Source organism: Sturnira hondurensis, unplaced genomic scaffold, assembly GCF_014824575.4.
Source record: "Sturnira hondurensis isolate 20B ecotype Veracruz unplaced genomic scaffold, ASM1482457v3 Scaffold0024822, whole genome shotgun sequence".
Lineage (NCBI taxonomy): Eukaryota > Metazoa > Chordata > Mammalia > Chiroptera > Phyllostomidae > Sturnira > Sturnira hondurensis.
The window spans coordinates 7,368,526-7,391,369 of record NW_028097453.1 but is presented as its reverse complement, the minus strand read 5'-3'; the positions used below and the strand labels follow the sequence as shown (position 1 = coordinate 7,391,369).

The following is a 22,844-nucleotide window of genomic DNA, read 5'->3' as shown; positions in this document are numbered from 1 at the left end:
ATCACAAACACCTGGGCCCCTCTCAATTACTCCTCCCCTTGGAGCTCACTTGCCCTGCTCTCCTATCCTCCTTTCCCTAAGGGGTGAATGCCTACCACAAGGGACTCCCCACGTTGACACCTGTCATAGCATTGCTCAAGTAAAGCTACCTCATGGTCAATATCTTTTTTCTTGGTCAGCCCTGAAATCCCTCAAACACTAGGTTTACTCTGGTTTGCTGGCCTACCTCCCTTGTCTTCACCTCTGTCTCACCTGGTCTCTCACACATACATGTAGTTTGCTCAACTTGGAGATGAGTAAATGCAGTGTCTTTACTACCATCCACACAGACATCCTCATCATACACAAAGGAATACATATTTTAAAGATAGCGACTTACACAGGGGAGGGACGGAAGTTTTGCACAAGGGTCATATCTGAAATATCCCTTGATATTCAGTCCGTGCCGTCCTTTAAAGTAGCTCTTCAGGCTGGTGGAGGTGAGCGCTGGTAAGCTGCAGTCAGCCCTGCACAGGAGGATTATTGGGAGTGAGATGATGCCAGAGAGACAGACGAGAGCTGGGTGGAGCATGGCAGGCAGAGGGTCATGGTAGTGCTCCACATCTCCTTTGTTCTCATAGTCTGTTTCCAAATACTGTCCAATATTTCTTGTCCTTTTTGTTTGCTCCTGGCAGTGTGTCCCAGGATACCAGGGTGTCAATTGCGAGTATGAAGTGGATGAGTGCCAGAATCAGCCATGCCAGAACGGAGGCACCTGCATTGACCTGGTGAACCATTTCAAGTGCTCCTGCCCTCCAGGCACTCGGGGTATGGAATCAGCCTTACCCGTTCTTTGTCCACCGCATTCTCTAAGTTGTAAATCCAGTTTTAGCATTGAGGTTTTTTCTTTTTTAAGTAAACATTTAGTTCTGAATTCTGGCAATTCAGCCATTCATTCTCTCATCTCTCTTGCCTGGCTCTGAAGTTCTGACTCATGCTGTTAGTGCTGTCTGGGTCTTGTTGACATTTAATATTTCCTGAAACACAGAAAGTGGAAATGATATCATGTTGCAACAGAACTAGCCTGGTTAGCAAGATTTCTTGGACCTTCAAGGGAAAACACCCAGTGGCCTCTTGAATAAATAATTCACATTTACCAGTTTATGTATTTCTTAAAATTTGCCAAGTCTTGCCCCCCTAAGGTAGGGAAATGAATGGATGAAAACATTTGCCTCTTTTCATAAGCCCAGGGAGGAGCCTGATGGCTAAGGCTATAACTGAGCCTTGCAGTAAAGCCTGCTAGGGGTTGTGACTTGAGACTGTGAAGCGTGGAGCCATCATTCTGCTCTGGCCCCTGCCTCCTGGAAGAAGCTTCGAGTATTGTTTCTTAGGAGACATGTACCTACCTTCAGAATTTCATTATGTATATAGAAACCAAATACAAAGAAATTTTCCCCCCACTATTTACTATGAAGACAGAATATTAGACACAGTCTTTTGCAGTTGATTTTTTTTCATTTAATTGGAGCTGTTTCCATATCAAAATATAGAACTTCCTTAATTGTTTTTTTCCTGCAGAATTCCCTCTTATGGGCATGCCATAGTTTGCCTAACCAATGCCCTAGTGATAGAAATTTGGGTCATCTCACATGTACATAAGTGTATGTATAAAATAAGTTTTCAAAAATGGCATCTCTGGATTAGAGAATATGAGATACGCATTTCTAATTTTGGTTGATGTGGCTGAACTACACTGCGTGAGCACACTGCTTCTCAGTGAGGATGCATGTGTTGTGATTTGGTTTTCCTTGTTCTGTGGTATCTGTATTCTTTTTCTATTCTGTGATTGATCTTAATATTTGACAGAGATTAGCTGTCTGTGATACAGAATGTGAGTATACATATTTTGCACATATATTGGTTTTTATGTTTTGATTTTCTTTATGGTGATTTTTTTCATGCAGAGTTTTTTATTTTAATCGGGTTGAAGTTATCAATCTTTTTTTATGGCTTCTGGATTTTAAGTCCTAGTCAGCAACACCGTCTACACTCTAAGATTATAAAGGAATTCTTCCATATTTTCTTCAAGTCCTAGAATCCTGGAGCACTTTTTCCCCAGGGCTACCGATTTGTCCCAGCACAATTTACTGAAAATTGGATCCTCTATACAATGATTTGAGATGGCACCTTTATTGAATTATGAATTCCCCGCACATTTGGAAGTTTTTGTGGATTTTTTTGGTTTTGTTCTGTTGTTCTATTAATTTATCAGTACTACCCTAGAGGTTTTAATATTATAGATCTTCCTTTCTAGGGTTTTCTAGGCTATAGTTATAGTTTATCTTTCTACGTAACATTAGCATCAGATTGTCTGTTAAAAATCATATTGCTATATTCATTGGGGTCACATTAAATGTATAAATGTATATAGAGAAAACTGATATATCTTTATGTTGAGGAGTGTTCCTAACCAAATCAGTGTCTTTCTATTTATTCGTCTCCTTTTGTGTCTTTCATGACTATTTTAAAGTTTTCATGTAGGTGTAGTACATTTCTTGTTACAGTTATTCCTAGATATTTTATTTTTTGCTGTTGCTATTGAGAATGAGGTCTTCTCTTAGATTTGTTTAAATGGTCCATCTCACATTAGCGCATGCTACAGGTTTACATGATAGACGTACAGAACCACTTTCTATTGTAATTTTGTTAGTTGATCTTGGGATCATTTATAGACTAGTCATTGATTTCTTTGGTTTCTTTCCCAAAAGTATTTACAGATATTTATACTAGATAGCTCTTTTGCAGCTATAGTCAACATTAAATTAGTTCTGTTTTGAATGAAATAACCTTTGAGCTCTCAACAGGATATTTCCCTCTATTAATGTAAGAAATAAGTACACTTACACTATTTTACAGAAAAATAGTCAATGGGTATTAAGCTTTAAAAGTCATTTAAAACTTAGTTTTCGGTTCTTACCAATAATGGTACATACTTGCAGTCTGTGTATTTATTGTTATATTCTCTTTTCAACTGTTGTATATTTTAAATCAAGATGAAGAAATTAACAAGAAATTGCAAGTCTCTCTTGAGTTCCAGTTTCCTAATCTCTTGGGTGAGACAGATAATACCAGCTGCTCCATGGGGACTGTGTCATGAGTGGGAGAATAGGTGTAACTGGCCACCAGGAAAATGAGGGGCTGTCTTGGATCAAGAGTGTGTTTTGCCCGGCCCCACCGGAAGGTCCCACCACAGTGGAACCTGGTTAACTTTGGAAGTGCCAGCCAGGGCGGCTCTGCCTTACTAGAAGCAGTGTTCCGAGAATTGTCACAAGTCTGGATTTCTCCTCTCTTTCCTCCAGGCCTGCTCTGTGAAGAGAACATCGATGACTGTGCCAAGGGACCCCATTGCCTTAATGGTGGTCAGTGTGTGGATAAGATTGGGGGCTACAGTTGTCGCTGCCTGCCTGGCTTTGCCGGGGAACGGTGTGAGGGGGACATCAACGAGTGCCTGTCGAACCCCTGCAGCCCCGAGGGCAGCCTGGACTGCATCCAGCTCACCAACGACTACCAGTGCGTCTGCCGCAGCGCCTTCACTGGTGAGAGCCTCTCCAGACCGCTGCCTGCTCGGCTTGGGGGGCGGGGGCCCTGCCTGAGGAGACTGGACCCTGAGTGATACCTCCCAGCCCCGAGTGAAGCCCCTCACACAGGAAAGACTAGACCAGCTTCATTCCGGGGCCCAGGTTTTTTTTCGGTCTATAGATTGTAATCAATCTCTACCTTTTGTTTTTCCCGAGACACATTTTCTTTTTTGCTATACATTGATTTTGTATGTGTGTGTGTATGTATGTGCATATATATGCTATGTATATACACACATATAGTATAAATAGGTGCATGTTATATGTACATAGCATATATAGTGTATATGCAATATATAGACACACACATACATAGTATATGTACATATATGTAGCCAAAATAGAAAAAATAGAATTTGGGGAATAGTTGAGCAAAATAACATTTTTTAATTATGGTGAAGTGCAGATAATGTAAAGTTTACCATCATAACCATTTTTAAGGTGCAGCTCGGTGATGCCAAGTACGTTCACATTGTTGTTCTACCATTACCAACATCTATGCACAGAACTCTTCAGGCACCTTACACCTAACTCTAGTTTCATCACTCTGCCCTCAGTGGCACGTCCTGACCTGAGGAACTGAGTAGTCACTGCCACTGTGCCACTGCCAGGGTACTTAGGAGAGTCGGTCCAACCAGGGTGTGTTTGACCAAAAATCAGGTGATGAAGGGTGTGAACTAGAAAGCTGCAATGGTCACAAGGGTGACCTATAGTCCTAAGACTTTTCTCAAGCTTTTTTTCTCCATCAGAGAGCATAAAGATGACCAAGTCTGGCCTCAGAATAGGTGCTTTATCATAGCCTTTACTAGTTTCTTCTCTAAAAGGGAAGTTTGGTGACTTTGGGGGATTAAAATAGTTGTTTCTGTCTAAATATGGCAGTATCATCAGATACTCAATTCAGAAATCTCTCTGGCATTTCTGGGGTCATTTCTAATCCTGTACTGTAGTAGTATTCCTTGAGAGTCAGGTAATAGGCTGAAGTGATCACCTTACTAATAATTTGGCAAGTTGGACTCTGCTACATTCTGAGCCCATCTCTAGACATCCTTCCTTCTGATTTTAAAGATATGTTACCTTTAAGGACTTCGGAGCTTTATAAAGAATGGGAGCAGTATCAAAAGAGAGGCATTCTGTTGAGAATGTCATACCTATTGAGGTAATGCTGGATGGAAAGAGTATGAACAGTTGGTCTACGGCCTCACAGTAGCCATGATGTGCTTGGAGAACCAGAGAAGCAAAGCTGCCTCCTGTTTTTTTGTCACCACTGAGGCCTCCTTTATCTGGAAGAGTGACAGGCACTTACAAAGACAGGTGAAACAAATGAAGGGAGGAATAGAGACCGCCTTGAATTAGGGTTCCATGGCCAGGAAGTGGTGTTCGTGAATTTCCCACACTTGCAGATTGAGCTCAATGATTGTAATTGTTGTGGGACGCTGTTAATGAGATGGATGTTGAGGGGCCCTCAGTCCCTGAGCCCTGTGCCCATGCCATGGTTGCTCGTGGTTCATGCCTGTGGCTGTGGCTGTGATCTGAAAAGACAGACATCTGTATTTCTTGACTCTCAGTTCTGGTTGGCCAAAATTATTTCTCTGAATTTCCCTTTTAAAATTACCTCCTTCCTTCTAAGTGACTGCAGGGCAGAAGGTGCCTGTCTCCTTCTGTTTGCCAAGCAGCCCCAGCTGTGTGTCTTGTCTCCCCCCGTGATTTCAGTTGCTTAGTTCACTTTATCTCGGAGCAATGGGAAAACCAATTCTGGGAAAGTTAAGATGTATTTTAAAGCAGTGCCAATCAGGTTACAGAAAGGCTAAGAAATGATTGAAAAGCGATATAACAGATGAAAATTCTCTATAAATTGCCAATCAGCATTTATATGTATTGGCCTGGGGTAGCTTCTCTTATGAAGAGGACGATGTTAACAAAATGCAGTGAACAGTTTGCTAAGTATTTCTTTTGACTTATGAAATCTAAGTGCCTTCAGAAAAGGCTGTTTTTTTTGTGAGGCGGGAGGTTGTGGTGGCTTTAAAGTCATTGTTCATATGCATCCCGTTTTGTGAGTCAGCTGGGAATGCATGCCATGTGTGTGCACAGTGTGGACAAGACGGTGAGGGGACTGGGCAGAGCCAGGGATGTGTCAATCACATTGAGATCCAGTGAGTGTTTTCTTCATCGTTTCGTGTTCCCTTAGGCATAGAATTGAACTCTCATGCCTCTTACTCTATCTCTCACTATCTCTTTGGCTAGCTCACATCCTAGCAGTGTTCTGTAACTTGCAGTTACTGCTTCTGCCTTTTAACATTCTTTTTCATTTTCTGTTTTAAGGTCGTCACTGTGAAACTTTCATCGATGTGTGTCCCCAGAAGCCTTGCTTAAATGGAGGGTCTTGTGCTGTGGCCAGCAACATGCCTGATGGTTTCATTTGTCGTTGTCCCCCGGTAAGTCCATGTTGCCTACTGCAGGAGCATGCTGTCTTCCGTGCAGTCTGACAAAGCTGAGCTCAAACCTGGTTGATCCAAGTTCCATGGGGAGCTTTCTCAGTGGGGGGGTTTCTTAATTTTAGCTCCTTCAGAAGAAAGTGCTTGGGTTTTCATTTAGAGCTGTTAAGATACTCCCAGAAGCAGTGAGCTCCCTAATCTCTGTCGATCTTCAGAAGCCCCAAAGGAAACCACACGAAGTGGTGGAATGTGCCCTGGAAAAAAGGACTGCTGTCTCTGGCTTCTCGGTCCTGTGCTGGGGGGTTGTCTTGCTGCCCAGATCGGGGCAGGGTTGGTTGGAAATGCTGTTTTGCTTACATTCCTTGGCAGGCGATATTTGGGAGCAAGCTGCTCCTTAATCTAGAAGGAAGCCTAATTTTAGCCATTTGCTGTGCAAACTCTTTTGCCACTGCCAGAGGCTGAATCCCCCGTACAACAGAGATCACTGTGTGTGGGGAGACACCAAAAGGAAGCCTGTGCAGTAACCTTGGCCTGGGCTAAGCAGGGAGTATAAGAATGAACTGACATGGGAAGTTTTTTATTTACCCACAACTCCTGATATGATTCCTGTGCTCCCGTAAAGCCATTATATTATATAAGTGATCTAATGATGGTTAGGTGAGTACTTATGGATACAAAGTCACCTGTGTCTAATCCCACCATGACCTGTGGGCTTAATTTGGAAGTGATCTTTTAAACTGATGGAATTTACGTCACTCCATGGAACCTTCAGCCCTGACCTACAGGTTGACTCAAAGGAGGTCTCTTCTTAGAACTTGGTCCAGGAGCCTGCATGGAGAGATCTTAGCCAAGTGTCTGGTCTTTACCTCCCTAGAACTGTGGCACAGGGGATTGGGAGGGGAAATAGGGCATGCCCTCAAGAATCAATCCATCATCCTCATTTGTTCACTGACTTCCACAGGGATTCTCCGGGGCAAGATGCCAGAGCAGCTGTGGACAAGTGAAGTGCAAGCGAGGGGAGCAGTGTGTGCACACGACCTCAGGACCACGCTGCTTCTGCCCCAACCCCCAGGACTGTGATTCAGGCTGTGCCAGCAGCCCCTGCCAGCATGGGGGGAGCTGCTTCCCACAGCGCCAGCCTCCATATTATTCTTGCCAATGCCCTCCGCCATTCTGGGGCAGCCACTGCGAACACACAGCCCCCACCAGCACCCCTCCTGCCACCTGCGACAGCCAGTATTGCACTGACAAAGCTCGGGATAATGTCTGCGATGAGGCCTGCAACAGCCACGCCTGCCAGTGGGATGGGGGTGACTGTTCCCTCACCATAGAGGATCCCTGGGCCAACTGCTCCTCCCCACTTCCCTGCTGGAAATACATCAACAACCAGTGTGATGAGCTGTGCAACACAGCCGAGTGCCTGTTTGACCACTTTGAATGCCAGGGGAATAGCAAGCCATGCAAGTAAGGGTCCAGGGTCCCTAGAAGCTGCAGGAGACTGTCACTAACACACCTTGGTTTCTTGTTCTTGCTCCTAACCACTCCAGTGCTTCAGCCCAAGCTGCCTCTGCCCTTCAGACTGGTGCCCTGAGGCCCTCTTCCTGTGTCAGCCTTGTCCCATCGCACGCTACCCTGTGCTCTCCCTTGCTGACAGAGGTCCAGGAATGCTCATTGCACAACTGCCCTCTCTCTTCCTATTTTTGCCTTCTCACCTGCTGCTCTCGTGACCTTCTGGGGAAATAACTTTTGGAAGTGGTGTTACCTACTCTCAGGCAGCCTCTCACATAACCTGCCTGCAGGATGGATGGAAAGGTCTGTACCTCTCTCTGTTTACCCCATTCCTTTCTCTAAGACTGGGTTTCCCCAGCTGGATTTTTCAGGAAGCATAAGGTAGATTAGGCCACTTAACCCTCCTGGTCTTCACTTCACAGTTACAGGGCGCTTTATGGTTTACACAGTAACTTTCCTTTTAGCCCTTCCATTTAATTTGACCCTGATGAATTCTCAGCAACCCCGTGAGGCATAGGTGTTGTTAATGGCCTTTCACAGGTGAGGCCTGGGAGGGTAAATTGCTCGCCAAAGCACATAGAGCACTTCCTGACTCCTGGTGTCTTCATTGAGCTAGTGTGGCAAGTTGGATCGTGTGGTATGACTACCAAGGGGAGGGAGTCAGGGGGGAGGTATACATAAAATGGTTTGAGCATCGTTTAGACTTTGGGATTCAATTTCCTTTTCCCAGTATTCGAGAGAGGCTTTACACGTTAGATGTGGCATCCTGTTTGGAACACCCACCTCCCTGCATGCCTTCCGTAGCTGAGATTCAGTCATGACTGGGAAAGAAAGAGGCCATATTGACCCGGTCCTTTGTGTAGCAGCTGTTGATGGTTCAGAGCTATAAATCCAGGCCCTGAAGGCATCTCTAAGGGCACCTTTTACTTCTGAAAGTGGATGCCAAAACAGAGGAGGCATGAACCTGGTGTATTTTCATTTCAGGTACACAGCTTTGTTTATACATCTGACTTGAAAAGACGATGGGCCACCAGGGGCCCCATAAGCCCTGGTGGCATAGTAAGCACCGTATTGTCACTCACTGAGGGAGCACTCACTGAGGTTGTGTGGCATAGACTCTGTCTACTCTGAGATGGCAGATAGGACATTCAAGGAAGGCTTAATGGAGCATTTGGGGTCTGATCTGAGCCACAGAAGACGGATAGGAAAAATCCACAGTAGTTCCCCGTGGAAATCCAAATAAAGCTCCAGTCTCATCCGGGCTCCTTTCCTTCCTCTGCCTCCCCCTGCCTAGGTATGACAAGTACTGTGCAGACCACTTCAGAGACAACCGCTGTGACCAGGGATGCAACAGTGAGGAGTGTGGCTGGGACGGGCTGGACTGTGCTACCGATTGGCCGGAGAACCTGGCAGAGGGCACCCTGGTTATTGTGGTGCTGTTGCCACCTGAACACCTCCTCCAGGATGCGCGCAACTTTCTGCGGGCACTGGGCACCCTGCTGCACACCAATCTGCGCATCAAACAGGACTACCAGGGGAACCTCATGGTCTACCCCTATTACGGGGAGAAGTTAGCCGCCATGAAGAAGCCGAGGATGACACGCAGGTCCCTTCCTGATGAACAAGAACAGGAGGTGGTTGGGTAGGTTTTCGGTTTCTGAATTTACAGCTTAATTTTATAAAGCTGAGTACTTCAATACGCAGAAGAAGTCGTAAGCAAATCTATAAAAATGCAAACTCAGACACATAGAACAGCCCACCAAGTAAAACGAATGTGTGATCCCAGTATTTATAGTTAAGAGTAAAGTTTTGCCTTGGTCTTGGGGTCCTGAAAGGTGGTCTGGAGCAAGCAGGAGGTGGGATGTCAGGAAGCCTCCTCAAGTGCTAGGATCTTTAACCTTTTGGCAGGATTGCCTCAAATCCCTTCAGTAGGACACCTCTTTTGTATTCATCTTTGGCTTCTCAGCTGTATTGCCTGGATCAGCCAGGCCAAGGAAGGTGAGATATTCTCCAAGTGGGAATTAGGGTCTATATTTTAATTTCGGAGATCCTTTTGGAGGAGGCAGCATCACAAAGGGGAGAGGCCGAAACGGAAGCTGACGAAGGAAGACTCATGCGACCCTCGCTCATTCAGCTTGAGTGGCACCCTGTGTCCCTCACCATTCCCCTCCTCCTCTTTTCCTTGGCGCCCACAGCTCTAAGGTGTACCTGGAAATTGACAACCGCCAGTGTGTGCAAGATTCGGACCAGTGTTTCAAGAACACAGATGCAGCAGCAGCGCTTCTGGCCTCTCACGCCATCCAGGGCACCCTGTCATACCCTCTCGTCTCGGTTGACAGTGAGTGGCACACTGTGAAGGGGAAAGTGTGGGTGGGGGAGCATCTCCTGGGGTGAGGAGAAAAGGGCACGCTTTTCCATGTGCGGCCCTTTGTTTTCCAGGGCTGGGGAGCTCAGAGCTGTCCTCTAAGTAAATCTAAAGCCAGCGTTGAGAGGTTGGTGTTTTATTCAGCACTTTTTCTGTCATTTGCAATTTTAGGTGAACCCCCAAGTCCACCACGCACTCAGCTTCTCTATCTACTTGCTGTTGCTGTTGTCATTATCCTGTTTATTCTGCTGGTGGGGGTCATCATGGCCAAACGGAAGCGGAAGCATGGCTCCCTCTGGCTGCCCGAAGGTTTCACCCTTCGCCGGGACTCCAGCAATCACAAGCGTCGTGAGCCAGTGGGACAGGATGCCGTGGGGCTGAAGTAAGACAGTTTGCCAATAGGCATGACTCACAGTTGTACTTAGCACATATAAATCCAAAAAGTGGATCTTTTTGAGTCATGATTGTTAACTCTGAGCTCTGGCCATGTCACATGATCACACTTGACCATAATTCTGAATGCCTACTGAATAACTCTGTGATGTGCGTATTGAATATTATCCCATTGGCTACTGAATAACTGAATACTATCCCAATGCCTACTGAATAACTCTGTGATGTGCGTATTGAATATTATCCCATTGGTGCTCAGCTTCTGTGTTGAGGTACATTGTTGTTGTAAGCTATTGATCAGCAGGAAAGAAAGGGATGTTTATTCGGGTAATGAGATGTAAAATACTGTCCATCCTTTCAGGGCCAAAGCCCCTAAAAACCTGAATATAGCAATGAGAGCGTGTCATGGTGGGAGAAGTATTAACATCCACTCTATTAGTTGATGATAGACCTCTGCTTTGTTTTTCCCCTTTGTAATCCTGGCATATCAGAAATCTCTCAGTGCAAGTCTCAGAGGCTAACTTAATTGGTTCTGGAACAAGTGAACATTGGGTCGATGATGAAGGGCCCCAGCCAAAGAAAGCCAAGGTAAGTTGGTCATCGTCAGCCATTATCTAGTCACATTTCAATTTCTGTCTTTGGTAGTTAGAGTGTCCCAAATGGGAGTGACAGTGATACCAGGGGACCCAAGGAAAACCGGAATTCTCTTCTGGGGGGCAGGCCCCTGGTAGTACAGCTTTCCCTGCTAGGTGAGTGTTCTAGGGAACCATCTGTATCAGTGTGCCAGCTGGTGGTGTTGTGAGAGGCTGCATTTGGCTTCAGTGAATTTTTTTTGAGGACTCTGTCAATGCCTTTGCCCATTTCATGATGGGTAATTTACGAGTGCACCTGCCCACACTGCGTGGAGTGTTCAGCAGTTTTTGACCAAAAACAGCGTGACCACAATCGACTTTTTGTTTCCCTGGATGAAAAAAGTCCTCAGAGGGAAACGATTTACTGATGTGAAAGAGGTGAAATGAACACAAAAATGGCAGAAGCACCAAAAGGCATCAAAATCGACGAGTTCAAAGACTGTTTTGAACAGTGGAAAAAACGTCTCAATAGGTGTGTTGCATCAAACAGAGGATACTTTGAAAGTGACTGAAGTTTAAACATATAAGAATAAATACACAGTTTTTATAAGTAAAGTCCAGTTTGGGAGTCCCCCCTCATATGTTGCCCAGGCAGTGGCTACCCCAGGTTGGCCTGAAAGGTAGGACTCTTTAGGTCACCGACAGCTGTGGGTTGCCTACATGTTTTCAGTGAGAACTCTGAAAACACCAAGTGCTTCCTGCCCGAGAAGTGCCACAGGTGGTAGTCGGGGAAGGACTGAGGTGTGTACACGGCAGTTTCCTGCAGGGCTGCAGCTCTCCCCTACTCTCTGGGCCTTGCGCTTCTGGAAGGGAAGGCGAAATGAAACAGAGGAAGAAAGCCTCTGACCACTGGCTTCAGAGTCGCCTCAGCTCCAGCCCAGGAAACTAAAAGCACTGACAGTAAGATAGATTGGGCTGAGGCTGATGTGAAAAAGGAGACCACCCGTCCGTAGCCCTGCATGGCTGGGATACAGATGCATCCCGTAGAAATTCTAAATCAGCTTGAGGAAGTGAATCTTATAGTACAGGCATGCGGTGTGGCATGATGACCAAAACATCGCTCTAGTTACCATTGGAATTGGATTCCAATCCTAACTCGGCTACTTAACAGCTGGCAGATTATTTAACCTCTTTGTACTTAATTATCCTTATCCATAAAATAAGGCTATTAATAGGGATATTAATAATTCTTTATGAGGTATTGTGAGGATTAAATACAACAATATGTGTAAAATGCTTTATCTGTTTTCTATCACATACTAGATATTCAATAAAGAGTAGTTGCTTTTAAAATTATGATAATAATTACTGCTTAGCAAATATTTTCTGAGTGCTTGCTTTGTGCTGATCTCTGTGTTCATACAGGACAGCAGCCTTGAAGCAGGCCCGTCCCCCATTCTCATAAACTGTACAATCTGGTGGTAGTCCCCAGGAGCACTTAACACATGGTCAGTTGAGCAGAAGAGCAAAGTGCTTTGTAGAACCAAGAAGACAAATTAAGCTCTAAATTCACTTGTAGGGTAGGTAAGGAGTTAAAGAATTGGGAGAGACCATACGAGACAGGGAACAACATGAGGGAATGCCCAGAAGCAAGAAAATGGTGCTTTGTGGGCGTATAAATAGCACATTAGGGAGGTAAGATAGGGCACATACTAAGGCTGCAGCCCGTAGTTGGGAGAGTTGTACAGATGGTGCAGGACAGATGAACAGAAGTCACACCTTGAGAGCCGTGGGAGGCTGATAGGGACACGACCCCGAAGGGTTGGAGTAGGAGTTGGGAGAAAACTGGGTGGGAGTTAGGAGAAGCGGTGGCAGACTCTGGACTCGCTCCATGTCCACAGTTCCTGGGGTGGCCAGGCCGATAGCAAGAGCTGTCTTTCCCTGTCAGGCTGAAGATGAGGCTTTACTCTCAGAAGATGACCCCATTGATAGACGCCCGTGGACGCAGCAGCACCTCGAAGCCGCAGACATCCGTAGGACACCATCGCTGGCGCTCACTCCTCCGCAGGCAGAGCAGGAGGTGGATGTGCTGGACGTGAACGTCCGGGGCCCAGGTCAGCACCCATCCTCCCCCTCTCACGAGGCCGTGCCTGCCCTTGGTTCTAGCTTGTCAGTCCTGCATTAGTCCTACTTGGTGATATGCCCCCTGCCAGTTCCACAGACTCTAAAGTAGATTGAGGCAACTATAAAATTATGAACTTATATGAGAACTTACACGTAGAAATTACAAACAGACATTAGAAAAAGGGAAGGATTTCACGTTGCTTCATGTATAGTGTGGGAACAAATAGGCTGATTATATGGGGTAGATTTTAGTGCAGCAGAAAAATTTTGTCTTGGGCAGAGGGATAGAGAGTTAGTTTGGTTGATGCCTTAGTGCCTATAATTCTGTTAACATTGAATATTTTTAAATGTCATCCATTTTCAAATCACAAAACACTTAGCAACTTGAGCAGAAAAGCTTGTTTAACTCCCCCTTCTTGCCGTTTCATTATTCCTTACAGAAAGGGCATCATCCGAGGAAGAGTAGGTGGCCAGTTACCAGGAGCACAGGGATTTCCCCATCACAATGACTTGACTCGGACTGAACTTTCCTGCCAGTAGGAAGAGATGGGTATTAATGCCCTTCTCCTCCTTGAGCACCCTTTGGCATTTTCCTTTCCCACAGATGGGTGCACCCCACTGATGCTGGCTTCCCTGCGAGTGGGCAACTCCGATATGAGTGACGAAGACGAAGATGCAGAGGACTCTTCTGCCAACATCATCACAGACTTGGTCTACCAGGGCGCCAGCCTCCAGGCCCAGACGGACCGGACCGGGGAGATGGCCCTGCACCTTGCGGCACGCTACTCCAGGGCGGATGCTGCCAAGCGGCTCCTGGATGCGGGGGCGGACGCCAACGCCCAGGACAACATGGGCCGTTGCCCCCTCCACGCTGCAGTGGCAGCTGATGCCCAGGGTGTCTTCCAGGTAAAGAGCCTGGGAAGGGCTGCTTCCTTATGGATCCCTAATGTCTGATCTCTGATAAGACACTTAACATCCCATTATACTCACTCAGTAATTCTTTGAGAAAGTAAAGTAAATGGTAGAGTCATGCTTGCTAGATGGGAAAGCAGGAAAAGGAAGGCAGGCATTTTGACCTGATTATCTACAGGCAGATATTGATAGAGCTAAGAGCAGATAACACCAGTCCTCTGCTTCTTAATCACTGCGTTTTTTCGATGTGCCAAAATGCCTCCCAAATGCGTAGGTTAGATGGGAGGGATACCTGTTATGAAGTCTTTGATAGTGTCAGTTTCTGCCTCTGGGCTGGTCACATGAATTCACAATATGCTCCTAGATGCCCTTTTATTTTACCCTTGTAAGGAAATTGGAAACATTCTCTGTACCACAATTGAGGTGCTATTTTCCCACATCCCTCTTCTTTCTTCAGAAAGGAGGAGTACTTCACTTTACATGGAGCAGTTGTCTGTTGAGAACATGTTTGTTCATTTCTTAGTTCATTCATTCAACAAACATTTGTTAATTGACTGTGATAGAAACTTGGGCACAGAAATAAGACATTTCTTGCCCCCCAGGAACTGGCTGACATGCAGCCTCAGCTATGATGCTTTTGTTTCCTCTCTGAGCTTCATTATACCTCTACCCAGTTGACTCTCTTTTCTGCACTTTCTCCTCTTCTAGATTCTGATCCGCAACCGAGTGACCGACCTAGATGCCAGGATGAATGACGGCACCACGCCCCTGATCCTGGCCGCTCGCCTGGCTGTGGAGGGGATGGTGGCAGAGCTGATCAACTGCCAAGCAGACGTGAATGCGGTGGATGACCACGGTAGGGGTGAAGCGGGGTCGCGGTTCTCACCTGCCAAGCATCCTCCAGGGAGACTTGTCACTGGTATTTGAAGATCTGCCTCAGATCCAGATCCACTCAAGATTCGTTCATTTCATTCTCCCTTTTAACATACTGAGCTCAGAGGTCTGTGCCATTGGGAGGTTTGTAGATGAAGATGGGAAAGGATTGTTAGTGAGGGTTCTGGACCTCAGAGCGAGTCTATACAAGGTTTGTCTCTGTAAGTGGCCTGGAGTGCCACTCTTGACATGAGGACTTAGGGAGAGATGGATGCACTGGGGTTGGGGAGACTGGTAGATGTTCTAAATACACATTCTGGCAGGTAATACACAAATAGGTCATTGTCTTCAGTGTGTGAAAGGGTATCTGCCATGGGGAGGGTGGGGTACCATAGACAAAGGATCCTTATACCTAGAGGTCTTCTGAAGGCTAAGCAGCCTATACTGAAGTATTTCTAGAACAGAGAAATGACTTCTTGCTGCTCTCTTGGAAGTTCAAGTTCCTTGTACAAGTCATGGTGCTTCCTTATACGAGGAGTAGGACATGTCCTTCTACTCTGTCTGCTTATATGAATGATTTTCTCTGCAGGAAAATCGGCACTTCACTGGGCAGCTGCTGTCAATAATGTGGAGGCAACACTTTTGCTGTTGAAAAATGGGGCCAACCGAGACATGCAGGACAACAAGGTACAGTCTGGGCTCTGAGCTTGAGGACGGGCACAGCACTGCCAGAATACAACGTCACTTCCCCCATCTTTCCTCCCATAGCTCCTCGTGATAGGTATAGACAAAGATGGGGGCTCGTTGGACAGAAACGGGTGCAGAGAGCTTGAGGAAGGGGAGGCTTATCCAGGGAAGGGTCGGGGTTGAGCTCCCTGCCTACTCAGCACGAAGTCTGATCCGGGCCGTTCTGTGACAACTTGGGTGTAGCCTTCTCGGCCTTCCTCTTCTTTGACATTCCCCTTTCTGCTCTTCTCTGTTCTGCTTATGCTCACTTCCTTCTCTCTGGACTGTTCTCACTTGTCTTCCTGTTGCTCTTTTTGTGTGTTCTTGGGCCCCAGGTGTTTTCCTGTTTGCTTTTCTTCTTCTGTGTTTTATGTCCTGCTTCCCCTCTCTCACTCATCTTCTCCCTTTTATTTTCTCTTTTCCCCTGATTTAGGTCTTTCTTGTTCATGGTTTTTCTCTGTGTTCTTTTACTTTCTCTTATTTTTCAGCTCTGTACCTGCTTTAGATTCTTCCCCTCCTACCTTCTATATTTCTAATTCTTCTTCTTTTAGGACCCCTTTCCGATACGCTCAATGCTCTTTTAAGTGAGTCCCTGGCTCAATGGCATGCTTTATTCCACACATTCCCACCTAAGAAGGTACTGCCCTCAATGGAAAAATTGGTTCTTGGGGTGGGGTGAAATAATCTTACTCTTTTTAAGAGTGAGGCGCAGATATCCATTCAGCACAAAGCTAGATATTCGATTTATTTCTGGTATTAAAGTTTCATGCAGGGAGGCAGTTTGGAAAAAAATGTCTACAGGGGTGATAGTGGAAAGACCGCAGAAACAGTGGTGTATTCTTGAGTGTCATTAATATGTGCTTTTCGTGGGCCTCTCTGTAGGAGGAGACGCCTCTGTTTCTCGCTGCCCGGGAGGGGAGCTATGAAGCAGCTAAGGTCCTATTAGACCATTTTGCCAATCGGGACATCACAGACCACATGGATCGTCTGCCCCGGGACGTGGCTCGGGAACGCATGCACCACGACATTGTGCGCCTTCTGGATGAGTACAACGTGACCCCGAGCCCTCCAGGCACTGTGCTGACTTCTGCCCTCTCCCCTGTCATCTGTGGGCCCAACAGACCTTTCCTCAGTCTGAAGCACGCTCCAGTGGGCAAGAAACCCAGACGACCCAATGCCAAGAGTGCCATGCCCACCAGCCTTCCTAACCTTGCCAAGGAAGCCAAGGATGCCAAGGGGAGTAGGAGGAAGAAGTCGCTGAGTGACAAGGGCCAGCTGTCTGAGAGCTCAGTGACCTTATCCCCCGTTGATTCCCTGGAGTCTCCTCACACATACGTTTCTGACACCACATCCTCTCCAATGATCACATCCCCTGGCCTCCTGCAGGCCTCGCCCAACCCTGTGTTGGCCACTGCCGCGCCCGCTGCCCAAGTCCATGCCCAGCACGCACTGTCTTTCTCTAACCTTCATGAGATTCAGCCCGTGGCTCACGGGGCCGGCACTGTGCTTCCTTCGGTGAGCCAGCTGCTGTCCCACCACCACGTGGTTCCCCCAGGCAGTGGCAGTGCTGGGAGCTTGGGTAGGCTGCACCCGGTCTCTGTCCCAGCAGATTGGATGAACTGCATGGAGATGAATGAGAGCCAGTACAATGAGATGTTTGGCATGGTGCTGGCGCCTGCTGAGGGCACCCCTCCTGGCATAGCTCCCCAGAGCAGGCCGCCAGAAGGGAAACATGTGACCACCCCTCGGGAGCCTTTGCCCCCCATTGTGACTTTCCAGCTGATCCCCAAAGGCAACATTGCCCAACCAGCTGGGGCACCCCAGCCTCCATCCAGCTGCCCTCCCGCTGTTGCGGGCCCCCTGCCCACCATGTACCAGATTCCAGAAATGGCTCGTTTGCCCAACATGGCCTTCCCCACTGCCATGATGCCCCAGCAGGATGGCCAGGCCGCTCAGACCATCCTCCCAACCTATCATCCTTTCCCGGCCTCTGTGGGCAAGTACCCCACGCCCCCTTCACAGCATAGTTACGCCTCCTCGAATGCTGCTGAGCGGACGCCCAGTCACAGCGGTCATCTGCAGGGTGAGCACCCCTACCTGACGCCGTCCCCAGAGTCTCCTGACCAGTGGTCAAGCTCGTCACCCCACTCTGCTTCCGACTGGTCCGATGTGACCACCAGCCCTACTCCTGGGAGTGCTGCAGCAGGACAGCGGGGACCTGGGACGCACATGTCTGAGCCACCGCGCAGCAACATGCAGGTTTATGCATGAAAGTCTGACTCCAGGGTAGGGACAGAACTGCCTATGGTAGATGCTGCTGTGGAGCAAATGAAGGTCATCCTGGAGAGAAATGAAGAAATCTCTGGAGCCAGCTTTTGGAGGCAGAAGAGGGGAGGTACCCTTACCTTTCCGATCATGCAGGGGAGCAGTTTTATCAGCTTCACTGGATGTTTGCAGAGTTTGAGGGAGAGGGACTAGCCTCCTTTTACGCTCTCGCCCGTCAAGCCACGTCTGTGGAAATGCAAGATAAATACAAGACTCGGAACCGTGTTTACTTTTATTTGGAGACTGGGGTGGACACCTGTTGTAGCCCAGACATTCTTGCAGCTCGGACTACATGTTAAGCCCTGGGGGCTTCGGCCATAACCATGAGAAGATTCTACAGTGGAGGCCTTTTGGGAATTTGGGTCTGGAATCCTTGCTGAATTCACCTGTCTCACCTTACTGTTGAAATTCTTTTGACTTCATTTGGTGCTTGAAGTTTTGCACCTCTCCGTGGTTGTAGCCCTTCCTCCGAGTTACAGGCCTTGGCCTCTGTGCCTTTGATCATTCCTGCTCTAGGACGTAACTTCTGCCTCCTTTGTCCTCCTGCTTCTAGACACCCTGGAGGTCTCACGGGGTTCACTTTGGTCATGGTTCTCAGCATAAAACTCATGTGTTTATTTTGAAAATGGACATACTGCCTTCGCCTACATAACAGCATTTCCTACATAAAAGCATTCCTAGAAGAGGAGCAAAATATTTTTCTTTGAGCCCAGTTTGGGGACAAGAGATTTTTTCAAGAGGCTGCTCCTAGTCCTCTGGCCTGCATGCAGGGCTTTGTGTAAATCTTATAGGAAGAAGGATAAGAATCAGTTTTTTCATCTGTGGGCCTAGTCAGCGTGATGTTTTATCTTTGGTGGTGTAGCTGCTATGAGCCCCTTTGAAAAAAACAAACAGGCAAAGTTCGGAATGTTGGAATGACCAGCAGTTAAGCTAACTGATGTAGGAAGTGTCCCCACGGACAGGCCCCTGCCCTTCCTGCGAGCAGTGTGTTGACTCCAATGGGAAACACGTCTTTCCAGCTCAGAGCTCTCCAGAAGATAAAGTGGGTCTATGTGCCGAGCCTCTCCTTCCGTCAGTCCTCACAGGAAAAGTCTCAAACGATATTCCCTTACCTTCCAGCACGGAATTGTCCTTGGCTTGAGAGCCCAGCATGGTAGTCTTCCCTTCACCAGGCGATCAGTCTCTACTTGATTGATCCTCTTTCTGATCGCAGGCCCGTTCGCCAGTCTTCCCTCCACACAGTATGGTTTGAGTGCACCCAGTAGGTTCTCACTGAACACAGGGATTTTCAAGTGCAGGAAATAAAATGTTGGCCTAGTTTTCTAGGGTCAAAGCCAGTCCTGTGAAAGGTTTGAAAAGGAGGAAGTATGAGACAGCCTTTGCTATTTCGGGCCCATTTCATTCCCTTTGGAGAAGTCATGACAGCTCCTTTTAGGTAACAACAAGAGACATGTTCCTTTCCTAGAGTCACCGTCTAGGTGAAACCAGACAGTTACGGACTCACTGCCCTTTTCATCCTCATGTTCAGTTTGGAACTGCATCTCCCTTAAGTCTGCTCTATTTGTGGTTTGGTCAGTGTCCTTGACACTTTGTCAAGGGCAGAAGTGTTCTAGTTAACACAAGAAATGGGGAGACAGCAGTCTTTTCCCCTTCCCCCTGAATCAGCAAGTAATTGGTCCTCTGGCCACACTGTTACATCTACCTGGTGCTGTGGTGTCGTGATTCCTGGAAAATTAGTTCCACTGGAGTGTTTGGTAGGTGTTAATAGGTCAGTTGCCTACTCTGTCTTGGTTTGAATAGCAGCCTCATTCCTTCCTGGGCCGGCGGTGTTCGTCAGTGCGTCCCGCTTACCTGACTTGTCTGCCTGTGGCCTGTATAGAAGCCCTATGTGTCTGTTGGCATGGAAGCCTACCAATGATTTTTCCAGTCCTGCCCAAGTTCATGAATGAACAAAAATAATTAATTCTGCTCTAACATAAGCAGACTGTTTTTTTTTGTTCAGTCTGTGTTTTATTCTCTCATGTGCCAACTCTACCCGCCCCTTTCATGGCGTGTAACATTTTTTTCGTTCTGAATGCTCTCTCCCCTTGGACCCGTCTGGTAATTCACAGATGGGAGAACCTATATGCCTGAATCACTGGGCCTCACCACACCTGCCCTGCTCTGCCATCCCGTTCCAGCTCCACGTACTGGCATGACCAGCCTCTGATCCAGCAGCTTGGATCTTTTATAACCTCCTCCCTCTCCAAACACAGTGCCGGCCTGACGTGCTTGTTTCTAATTGGAATCTTTGGGGTTTAAGGGAAAGGAACACGAAAGTCGTTACAGACAACAGGCTTTTATGACAAAGAGGAAGATACTGCTTTTCAAGCCTTTGTCAGTCACTTAGACGTTGAGGACCCTTGAGTTGTATAATATCAAAGAAAAGGTAGGATGGAGACTCTGTCATTTGGTTTTGGATGGCAGACTAACTTTTAAGGGGATACAACGTTTATGCCGTGTGCAGGTCAACCCCCTGTTTTGGGTTTATTATAGATTCTGTCTTTGACTCTTCTGTCATCCTCTGCAGATAGCTATTTTTTATTTGCTTATATCCTGTTTTGAGTTAAGCGTCATTTTCTGACTTACATGATAGTGAGGGAGGTAGAGGTTTGAGGGCGAGAGAGACTAAAAGTTAAAGATTTTAATGTAAGTAATCAGAGATGAAGCTAAGTCCATCGTATCATCTCACTATTAAACTTCCTAGTTCATAGTTCTTGCCCAGAAAAGAACCAAAGGTGTAATGTATCGTTGGCAGGTGGCTGGGGGAGTTTGGGCTTAACCAGTACATTGAATGTGTGATGACTGTTTGATAGGGCGCGTTCTGCACCCTGAGGCTCTCATTCCTAACTCTCTGGTACTACAGCTCCTTCCTTGTGTACATTTCTCTTAAGAATTATATTATACTGTTTGTATGGGAAACCTAATAACCAGTAAAATGACTGCATATTCCTGACTATACATAGTAAGGAAAATGCACGCTTTGTTTTTACTTTTCAAAGTTTCATTCTAAAAGTAGTTAAGGTGAAATTTATATGAAAGCATTTTTATCACAAAATAAAAACAGTACGTGTCAAGCTCAGTGGTGTGGCAGTTTTGTTCTCTTTTCCTGCATCCCTGGTCTTGCAGTGATTTACCTCTGGGCATTTGCTTAGAGAGAGTACTTTTCCTTCTGCATCCCACAGGGCCTAGCACTGGGCTCCCTTTTTTTTTTTTTCCTTCAGGCAGAAATGCTTTTGAGGAAGAAGCTTCTGTCAAATAGGAAGCATCATAAGATTAAGTCACTTTTCTGTGCACCAGGTGGCGATAGAGAGGCGGCAGTAACCTTGGCGGTGCTGGTGCCTAAAGCATTAGTTTGCAATATTATCGTTCAAATTAAAGGTTGTATAGAATTTAATATATACAATGAACAGTGTTTTACATGTAAATACATTAGCAAGTTCATTTACTCATGTACTCGTCAACTCAACTAAGTGAACACCTAAACACAAATATTTGGCGTTGGTGATATCTATGGTATTAGCAGCTTTCCATCAACCTTAGCACCAAGTTTCTTTTCATCATAGGTTTGCAGAAACTGCTGAGTCACCGTACATGATAGCAGTATTGTGTTTGAACGACTGACTTGAAGTCAGGCTATATAGTTCAGTTAAGCAGGTGATCTGTTTTTAAGTTCTGCAAAATAATGTTGTAACATAGCTACCAGCACCTCGGGAATGTTAGCACTGTATGTAAAACACACTTGAGTCTTCACATTGTAATGGTGTGGGAAGAAAATGAATTTGAAAGCTAAGGAATGACTTGTCCAGGCTGGTTCTCTGCAGGCTGGCCTCAGAGCTGGAGTTGCCTCTTCAGACTTGGGGAGCTCAAACTTGGCCCATGGGAACCAGGAGATCCAGACCACTGGCCCCCATCCACACCGTCCCCCTGCCCCCGCAAGCCTAAAATCCTAGCCCTTGATGTTGGAAGGAGAACCTACAGCTTTCCCAGCGATGAAATCCAATGGAGAGCAGGCTGGCAGTCCAGGCTGTCATGTCACATGGCTGGAACCGATTTGGACTCCGCCTTGGACATGCCAGACAGGGATGGTGCTTCCCTCAGTCATGCAACTAACAGGCCTCCTGGCCCAAGGAGAAGGGGCTGAGGTCCCCTTTCAGAAGGTGATTGGGTCAACCGTCCCTGATGCCCAGGGTGCAGTGGGTGATGGGGGAACTATGAGCCAGTTTCCGCCTCTGCTTCTGTAAGTACACGTGGTAAACACTGCCACAGGCCGGCTCTGAGTGGTCAGGCCATTCACCTCATCTGACGGCATTTTTAGAGTAAAGTAAGGACCAAGTGCTTACAAAAGCCCTAAGGAGAGAGAGGGTGTATGTGGTGAGTGCATGTGTTTGTGTGTGTGCGTCTGTGTGGGAATGTGTGTGATAGAGAGTATTCACCTTTTCCTTCTTTTCTGTTAGAGCTTATTAGCAAGACACATTTAAAAGATTTGTACCGGTCAAATCCCGACTGAAAAGTGTGAGCAAGCTCAAGAGAGGATAACGCAAGGGCTTATCCTAAACCTTATACATAAGAAGAAGGGCTTTATGTATAACAGGACTAATTATGAAGTGTGTACGTGAGGAGTAGGGGAACCTTAACAGGCAGTGCACAACGTTCCGGCTCGCCTCAGCACAGCTATCACTGCTTAGGTCCAAAGGAACGAAGGTTGGGAGAGATTACTGAACCTGGAAGGAGAGAGTCCTGAAGAGCAAGTTACCTCAAGAAGAGCTGTGTGACTTCTGTCTGGGAACACAGTGAGCCCCAGGCTCCCTCACTGTGAGAAAGCCAGGTCGTAAAAACCCTGGTCTCACTTTCCACCCTGTGCTTCCTATTTGCTGAATCCAAGAGGAAGTGTGAACATACAGGAGCCTGTTGGATTTCGTCCATTGATACGGTCGGCTTCCTGGGGCGGAGAGCT

At 46.8% G+C, this 22,844-nt stretch overlaps 1 protein-coding gene across 1 annotated transcript in view; it reads left to right on the top strand.

The window, feature by feature from the left end:
- NOTCH2 (notch receptor 2) overlaps positions 1-20,969 on the top strand; it is a 158,646-nt gene extending 137,677 nt beyond the window's left edge. The window contains exons 22-34 of the mRNA XM_037038736.1: positions 675-807; positions 3,339-3,575; positions 5,937-6,049; positions 7,011-7,513; positions 8,853-9,200; positions 9,754-9,896; positions 10,095-10,305; positions 10,808-10,904; positions 12,837-13,002; positions 13,617-13,918; positions 14,633-14,780; positions 15,387-15,484; positions 16,406-20,969. Coding sequence (XP_036894631.1) covers positions 675-807; positions 3,339-3,575; positions 5,937-6,049; positions 7,011-7,513; positions 8,853-9,200; positions 9,754-9,896; positions 10,095-10,305; positions 10,808-10,904; positions 12,837-13,002; positions 13,617-13,918; positions 14,633-14,780; positions 15,387-15,484; positions 16,406-17,794 — 3,888 coding nt within the window. The 3' untranslated portion in view covers positions 17,795-20,969. The remainder of the gene's footprint in view (positions 1-674; positions 808-3,338; positions 3,576-5,936; positions 6,050-7,010; positions 7,514-8,852; positions 9,201-9,753; positions 9,897-10,094; positions 10,306-10,807; positions 10,905-12,836; positions 13,003-13,616; positions 13,919-14,632; positions 14,781-15,386; positions 15,485-16,405) is intronic.
- The last annotated feature ends 1,875 nt before the right edge of the window (positions 20,970-22,844 follow it).